The sequence below is a fragment of the Chaetodon trifascialis genome, chromosome 6, assembly GCF_039877785.1.
Source record: "Chaetodon trifascialis isolate fChaTrf1 chromosome 6, fChaTrf1.hap1, whole genome shotgun sequence".
Taxonomy (NCBI): Eukaryota; Metazoa; Chordata; class Actinopteri; order Chaetodontiformes; family Chaetodontidae; genus Chaetodon; species Chaetodon trifascialis.
In genome coordinates this window covers 13,555,874-13,564,445 of record NC_092061.1, presented here as the reverse complement: position 1 = coordinate 13,564,445, position 8,572 = coordinate 13,555,874, and the positions used below count along the sequence as shown (strand labels likewise).

Below are 8,572 nucleotides of genomic sequence, written 5' to 3'. Positions count from 1 at the left end.
GAGGTGGTGGGAGAAATGAGGTGTGGTTATGCTATTATCCCTGATGGATATCATGTCCCACTCCATGCAGGACACTCTGACAGCACTGGGCATGTCCTTCAGCGACAGGCTGCTTCACCCACAGGTCCTTTCTGCCTGCTGCTGTCAGGGATCACAATCAGCACTACTCCCAGCAGACTACACACACACCAGCACTGACAGATTCACTCGTGCAATATAAGTGTATCCTGAACTGTGAAACATCGATATTTGCTATGTGCAATAATGTGGATTCAACCACGGTCTGTTTTACTTATTATATGTTTTACTGATGCTTCTTTCTATTACACTGTCCCCTTTGCTGCTCTAACACTGCAAATTTACCCACTGTGGGGGATTATCTTATCTAAGTAGCAAACTCCACCAACCAAAGATAGATCAGGATTTGACATCCGATTGAAAACAAGGACCATCTGTATGTTGCCTCATTAAATGTGCAAGACCTCATCCTATTGGTGGGATCCAACTGGTACCTAGCTATTTCCCTGCAACAGATTGCAGGTGGCAGAGCATCGAAAGCCTGAAGGGCAGTCCTTACTCCGGCTGCCTTCTAATTAGACTTTAGGGCAGGGTGGAGCCTCGGAGGACCTAAAAGGGAATTCAGGATGAAGGCAGATGCTGTGAGATCTCATAGAGATGGAAGTGAACACTGGGTCTGATAGAAAGCGAGAGATGGAGAAAGAAAGAGGAGAGGACAGACGAGGAGAGGGAGGTGCTGGGAAAAGGTGGAGACTGAGAAGAGAGAGGATGAGGGAGAGAGGAGCTCAGCAGGACGACGTTCAGTTTACTCCTGCAAGGCCACTCCAGCTCTCCATATTAACAAGGAAGAGAGTTGTTTAATCATTGAATGGATGTGTAAACTTCTCTGCGCTTTCCTGCAAAACTGCAGAACAAAAGCCTGCAGGAGATGAGCAGTTCAGGATGATGGACGTCAGGACACAACTTTCCTGTGAGATTCACAGCAGTTGGTGATTATATTTTAAATATCTTTCCTTAATTACAGCTTTGTAGAGTGTTAAGTATGTGCTGGCGGATGGTGTTTGAAATGTTTCAGCCTGTGATCTCAGTTTTTTGCAATCAGTTTCATCATGAGAGCTCATAAATGTGATGATCCGCTGCGATTTACTGTCTGTAAGGTGTTCAGTCCAGATGAGAGCCAGATGAAAGCTTTTCAGTCATTTTACAATAGATGAAAGGCTTTTATATGAGCCACAAGGGATGAAAGATTAAAAACACAACTATAATATTTAGGCTGAAAAGCTGCTGATGCTGTGGAAGCATTTCATTAGCACGGAGAGTCCAAAACAGGCAGAAATTTACTAAAAATGTATTGAAAATTACTTGTCTCACTGGCCTGCATGGTATGAACACATGCATCTGCAATCACCATAACTCTCTCTCTCTCTCTCTCTCTCTCTCTCTCTCTCTCTCTCTCTCTCTCTCTCTCTCTCTCTCACACACACACACACACACACACACACACACACACACACACACACACACACACACACACACACACACACACACACACACACTGCTGGGGTGGACCTGGAAACATACATAAGCAAGTCTTTCATGAGATCGGCCTCTACCTGAGCAATAAAGAGCCATCTGTGCTGTGAATAAACTGATGATGGCAACACACACACACACACACACACACACACACACACACACACACACACACACACACACACACACACACACACACACACACACACACACACTGGGTGGAAAGACACAGAGAAATGCTTGTTTCTGTCACTTCCCACCTTCAGCGTCGTGGCACGCAGAGTGAATGTAAGGTCAGGTTATTTCTTTCTGTGCATTTTACAGCGGCCAAACTAAACCTGAGCAGCCGTTCCAAGAAGACGAGGCAGAGCGCCGCGGACTGGTAATGAAATAAGGTGTTCACACACATCAGGACAAGACTGACGAGGTTGGTTGGTTTGCTTTCTCGGGTTGTCACTCTCTTAAATCTGTTTCTTTCTTTTGAGACTTCCTAAAATGCTAAAAAAAACTTCTTTGCTCTTGCTGTTATTTTCACAAAAGGGCCACAATCAACATTAGATCTGTTATAGTGCAAATGCTTTAACAGTTGTCTATTTAATCATCAGTGTCACCTGATGATTTAAAAAAAAAAAATGTCACACAAGCTTCTGATTATTTGATCCTACTTTTCTCAGTATTTTGCTTTGAAGCCATGCTGGTAGCAGATAGCAATGCTGGCCTGTCTGCTGGTGCACCACTTTGATCCACACTAAAATTAACCCAACAACCACTGAATGGATTGCCATGAAATTTTGTGCAGGCATTCATAGCCTCAAGAGGATGAATCATGATGGTTTTGGTGATCCAATCTTTAAGATGAAAGACGTTCCCATCAGCCTGAGCTACACCTTTTGTTCGGAGCTAATCAGCAAAGGCTCGCTACACTAATAACTCCATAATAATAATAATGACCATAGTACCTGCTTAGTTTGCATGTTGACCCTGGCAATTAGCTCAAAGCACTGCTGTGCTTACAGCTTAACACACCTGCTAGCATGGCTGTAGACAAAAAATCCAGAAAATGGAACCACCTGAGAAAGAAAATACTCTTGGTTTGTTGAACTGCTTGAGTTCATGTCCGTAACACTGTAATTAGGGGACACAAGTAGACTTTTTCATTCATTTTAAGGGGTCACAGGCCTAAAAGGTTTTAAACCACTGCTGGAAAATGCGTGTTGTTTCATTGTAGGGAGTTTCAGCTCACCGGTGATGATCTCTGCTCTTACATGTGACTCAAACATGAGAACTGAATGACTGGACACTGTGTGAAGATGCTGCCTGAGGATGTGACCGATAAAGATAACATGAGAAAACAAGAGGACGTCTAATTTAAAAGCCTTTTTTTTTAATCCGTGGTTTAGGAACTATGGGTTTCTCTTCTTTTCGTTGGCATGTCTCCACGTGACAAAAGTACAGTCATGATTTTATGAACCTCAATTGTTTAAGGATTTTTTAAAAGACCATCCACCATGTTTAAGCGGTGGCTTTTAGCCCTGTTGGCCCGTGTCAGCCTCATTGTGCTGGGCCTCTGCTGCTGTCTGTCCCTGTTCTACCTCCTGGCCTGTAAGCCGACGTCTCACAGCAGACAGCAGTCTCTGCTGTGGTCTGGAGGGGCCACCAGCAAGGAGGGATACATGGCCTTGTTGCAGGAGAGGGAGGACTCTCACAGACACTACATCAACAGCCTGACGAAGCAGATAGCCCAGCTAAAAGATGCTCTACAGGAGAGGACGCAGCAGCTTCAGGAGTCCCTGGATAAAGCTAAAACAAAAGGGATTCTGCCTCAAGGTCTGGAGAGTCTGCACAAAACCCCGACGCAGTCTGACCTGAAGGTAGGAAAACACCATACAAAATGATGCAGATGCAGAAAAGATGTTGAATTCATGTGTACTGATGAGATAAATTAAGTTTGACATCATAAATGGAGCAGTAAATGCTACATCGTGTCCTCTAGGAGTTCTTCCGCTCCCAGCTGAACCAGGCGGAGGTGAACTCAGGTGTAAAGCTGCCCAGTGAATATGCAGTGATTCCTTTTGACACTTTCACCCTACGGAGGTGAGTAGGACAGCGGAGCCATCAGGGCCTGCAGGTGTTAAATGAATAACCCGTGTAACAATGCTGCCTCTTCATACAGTGCGATGTTGTGTCACTCAGGGTGTACCAGCTGGAGACCGGGCTTACCAGGCACCCAGAGGAGAGGCCTGTGAGGAGAGACCGCAGGGACGAGCTGGTAAGCACAGTGGAAACAGCTCTGCACGTCCTGAACGGACCTCAGCAGCACACAGACGACACCAGGCGGAAACGCACATACTCCCCTTCAGACTTCATAGAAGGTGAGAAAGATCTCGGTTCATTCATTCATCTTCTTCACACGTGTCACCTGAGCGGACAGCTGGGAAAAGTTTGTCAGTCCACAGCTGGACAAACACAAGCAGATCTTGGCAGTGTTGGACTCCTGGTTAATCCAAAAATTTGTACTTGCTTATTCCACTTGAGTAAATGTGTGTAATTTTAAGAAACTATGGATGTGAGATGTGATTCTCCTGTTTTGTCTCTGTCCCAGGCTTGACTCGTACAGAGCGGGACAGAGGAACTGTTTACGAGCTGATGTTCAAAGGCGAAGGACCCAGTGACTTCACTCAGCTGGTGCTGTTCAGGCCGTTTGGCCCTGTGGTGAAGGTGAAGAGCCAGAGTGTGGACACGCGCAGCATCCTCATCAATATCATTGTGCCTCTTTCCAAGAGGGCAAACACATTCAGGCAGTTCATCAGCAACTTCAGGTATCGTTTGAAAAGTGAATTAACACGCTGGTGTCCACTCACAGCACCGGCGGTGATTGTATCATCACATTATTGATCCCAAACTTAAGGAATTCATTTGGAAGTGCTGAGTGAATCCTTATCTTAATAGAGTGGTTTGGTTGAAAGCCAATAAGACTCCTCACTACTTCAGGGAAAATGAGTGTATAGATTTTAAAGGCTGGTTTCACAGGTGTGAATGTAATTGTTGTCCTTATCTTTAAAAAGGTAATTTGTGGCTATCTCTGGATAAATTAGTATATAAGTGGAGCTAACATGTTTATTTGTATAATGGCTCCTCCTGTGTTTTTTTGGTTCAGAGAAGTGTGCATCCAGCAGGATGGCAGGGTCCACCTCACTGTGGTCTACTTTGGTCGAGATCAGATAGACCAGGTGAAGGCCATTCTGGACCAAACCACCAGGTAAATGCAGACAATTTACAGTGTAATCATCAGCTAGTGTCACAATCCAGTATCTCCCTGTGATACTGGACAGCCCAGTAAACGGTCCAATCACTGACACAGTGATCGTTTTACATGATTTGATTCACACGTTTTCTCTTCTATTCCTTAAAAGCTCCTAGAAATATTTAGTCTACAACTTTTTTGGTTAAAATACAATTTAAGTAAAGTGGCCCCGGGTTTTGTCTTGATGACAGCAGAAGAGTCTTTCATGGTCCTGGGTGGCCTCCCTACCTTTTGTTAAGTTCATGTGAGCCTGTTCTATTTACAGGGTCAAATAAATGTTGACCCTGTAAATTCTGTTCCTGACCTCTCAAAACAGACACTTTCTGGGGGGTCGTAACAACTAGTATTGAGTAAACTGATGTTTGAGAGGAAAATATTGCAGATGCTCTATGAGCTAACTATGCACTGCTGCAACTGTGCAACAGTCTGATGAGACCCCATGTCTGCAGGTTGGTTGTTTTTGAATGATTATTCAGGCAGAACGTTTCAAATTAAAACACTCATCATCAGAGCACCTGTCTAACCAAACGGCCCTGTCTTTACCTCAGAGAGACCCGCTTCAGGAGCTTCACTTTGATCCAGCTGAATGAGGATTTTTCTCGTGGTCGCGGCTTGGAGGTGGGGGCCAGGGCGTGGAGACGGAGCCAGAACGTCCTGCTGTTCTTCTGCGATGTTGACATCCACTTCACCGCTGACTTCTTAACTTCCTGTCGTCTCAACGCAGAGCCTGGTGAGAGAGACCATTGCGTCACCCCGAGCTGTGTGAAACATTTACACAAGAGCTTTTTCATCATCGTGCAACATTTATATGACTCATAATATAACCTATTTCTACAAGAATTAGAACAACCACTTTAACTGCCTGTTGGCATTGGCTTAATCAAAGGCCCATATTGCCCCCCCCCCCAAAAAAACAAAAAAAAAAACAAAACATGTTTCAACAGCTTCATAAACAATAAAGACACATCAGCACACATTTCACACATTTGTAAGGGCAGAATCAGAATAGGAAGGTATTGAAAAAAAGTTTACCTCAGCAGCTCTGACACCTCCTGCTCTTTCATTACCAGCTGACAGACATTCAGTGTCACACCTGCTGCCTAACATGTTCATCACTCCATTTCAACAGGTTTTTCTGCCCCTGCCACCACAGTCAAGTGGGGAGCAGCCACTCCACCTTATTCCAGGCTGCATGATACTTAATGAGTGAATATATGCCAGAGTTGACAGTATGCAAGTGAAGTCTTCTCTTTTCTTGGAGATTTTTGGGGAAATAAATGAAATAAACACACCTTATAGGAGATCATGTCATCACACATTTGCTTTCTACTACCGAAGGATGAGCCAGTAATAAATGAAGTTAACTTCATGAAGTTAACATTAACATTTAGCATTAGCTAAATGATGTGTCCATGTGCACTGTGTCTGCTTTGAGAGAGTCTCAGAGCTTTTCAGATTGTTCATTGCTTCACTGTCAGTAGCAGCTTAATCAACAATGTGGCTAATTATGCTACTGTAAGTTACAAGGTCATCCTCCCATCCCTCCTCAGTAGAAGGCAGGCGTATGATCATATTATCTCCTTTGAGATGTGACAGGCTGTGTTCCCACAACTGGAGAGATGTCAATCACAGTGTGCAGACGCCCACACACACCTGAGAGGAGATCTAATCAGGCACGAGTGGAAACACCTGTGGGGATGCATCAAGGCTGTGTAGGGCCTTACGAATTTGAATCTTTAATTTTTTTGAACGTGCTCATTATTGGTCCAATTAAACCTCTGCTGATTATGTGACCAGGCATTTGAGCATGTCTGTTTTTAACTGTGTATCTAGGAAAGAAAGTGTACTATCCAGTGCTCTTCAGCCAGTTCAACCCATCAATCATCTACCGCAATAACACAATTCTACCCTCTGTTCAGCAACAACTGGTAGGTAATACACACACACACACACACACACACACACACACACACACACACAGAGCTACATTTACTTGAACATATGATGTCTGCAGGGTTTAAGACACTGACTTCCAGCTGCTCGTTTGTTTCAGGTGATGAGAAAGGAAACTGGATTCTGGAGGGACTTTGGGTTTGGCATGACGTGCCAATACAGGTCTGATTTCATCAACATCGGTAATGGAAAAGCTTGTGTCAACACCGTTTTACCTAATGTCACGCTTTGAAAAACATAATGCAATTAACTATTACCGCTAGCTGTCTGTATCATAATACACACCTACTATCTGTAGCAAAAAATGCATGAAAGGACATGATTATGTGCTTTTTTTTTCAGTATAAAAATTCCCCTCATGCTGCAACTTTAATTCTACATAAGCTGTTTTTTTAACCACCCTGACTGTGAAAAAGCTCTTTCACTCCCTGCAAGGTCACCTTTCAATGATCTCTCTCTGCTTTATGCCCTTTCCTTGTTAAAATATATCAAATTAAAGAGACAAGATTCTCTTGAAATTCTGTTTTTAACTAGGATTTTGACCTAAACACAACTAATGTAACATTATATGCTCATGCCTTAACTTCTCTTATTTCCTGGCAGGTGGTTTTGACCGCAACATCAAAGGTTGGGGGTTGGAGGACGTGCACCTGTACAGGAAGTACCTTCACAGTAAGCTGATGGTGATTCGCTCTCCGTCCCGTGGCCTTTTCCACTTGTGGCATGAGAAGAACTGTGCAGACGAACTCCCTCCAGACAAGTACAAGATGTGTATGCAGACCAAAGCCATGAGCGAAGCCTCGCACGGGCAGCTGGGGGAGCTGTTCTTCAAACGAGAGATCGAGCTCCATTTGAACTCCCGAAAGCAGAAGAACAGAGAAACATGATGACGACAGTGATATTAGTCAGCCTCATCTATGTTCTTGCTCTGGTATTCATCAAATTTATGTTTACTTACATGAACTATTCAACCACAAATAAAAGCTGATTTTTAATGATTATTGTTCTCCACATGGACAAAAAACTAATTATGAATGATATTTTTTGTGTCAATAAAAGAAGGAACTGTATGACCTATTTGTCCACTTCTTTCCACAGAAAAGTCTTTTTTCTTCTTTCGTCATTCGCACCTTTGAAAGCAGCTACGATCATAGCTTATATTGATCAAGTGGTAACATCACTGGGGAATCTGGTAGTAAAAGAGAGCATCTTGTGGTGGTTTGGACACTCCAGTGTTTCCTTGAGTTCTGTGGAGAGGTGTGGGGCTTTGTTTCCTGTGTTTCCTTTTTTGGCAGAGGCTGGGCGTGGGTCTCCAGGTGGCTTGTGAGCCGCTCCAACACAGCTGGGACTCATCACAATCAAGCACAGCATAAAGACTGAGAGCAGAGGACTTGTTGCCAGATTGTTTCCACTGCTTAGTAGTAGAGTTGGCCACTTTACTAGTGCTACCTGCAAGTATTAGTGTATATTTAGTTTTGTTTCACCTCTGCCTCTATCACCATGTGCCCTCAATGCGAGTGCTCACACCACCTGAGCTATGCGCTGCATGGAGTCTCCTTTCACTATCCATATTCCTATTTTACCCTTGTTCCCTGTCTGCCTGTCTGCTATTGAGTCCAAATCCTGCTGAAACATAACACATCTTATTGAAATAACATCATCAATAACTTTTCTTGCATCTTTCTCATCAATTTCTGTTGTGCGAATGATAAATGCATGTTAAACTTTGCCCAAATGATCAGTTTCACACACAAAAGAACAAAG

General features: G+C 43.7%; 1 protein-coding gene across 1 annotated transcript; it reads left to right on the top strand.

Moving 5' to 3' along the window:
* The first annotated feature begins 703 nt into the window (after positions 1-703).
* LOC139332703 (chondroitin sulfate N-acetylgalactosaminyltransferase 1-like) lies at positions 704-7,883 on the top strand. Its single transcript, XM_070964778.1, has 11 exons — positions 704-1,007; positions 1,876-1,978; positions 2,780-3,422; positions 3,545-3,645; positions 3,745-3,923; positions 4,154-4,370; positions 4,709-4,810; positions 5,404-5,585; positions 6,689-6,783; positions 6,909-6,990; positions 7,412-7,883. Exons 3-11 carry the CDS (start codon positions 3,060-3,062, stop codon positions 7,693-7,695), a joined length of 1,605 nt encoding a protein of 534 aa, XP_070820879.1. The 5' UTR covers positions 704-1,007; positions 1,876-1,978; positions 2,780-3,059; the 3' UTR covers positions 7,696-7,883.
* The last annotated feature ends 689 nt before the right edge of the window (positions 7,884-8,572 follow it).

What these genes read in the sequence shown, in the direction of transcription:
- LOC139332703 (XM_070964778.1), top strand. Translation starts at nt 3,060, where the DNA reads ATGTTTAAGCGGTGGCTTTTAGCCCTGTTGGCCCGTGTCAGCCTCATT. An exon ending in CGACGCAGTCTGACCTGAAG is followed by an intron (nt 3,423 to 3,544) that starts GTAGGAAAACAC and finishes CGTGTCCTCTAG; the next exon opens with GAGTTCTTCCGCTCCCAGCT. An exon ending in TCGTCTCAACGCAGAGCCTG is followed by an intron (nt 5,586 to 6,688) that starts GTGAGAGAGACC and finishes CTGTGTATCTAG; the next exon opens with GAAAGAAAGTGTACTATCCA.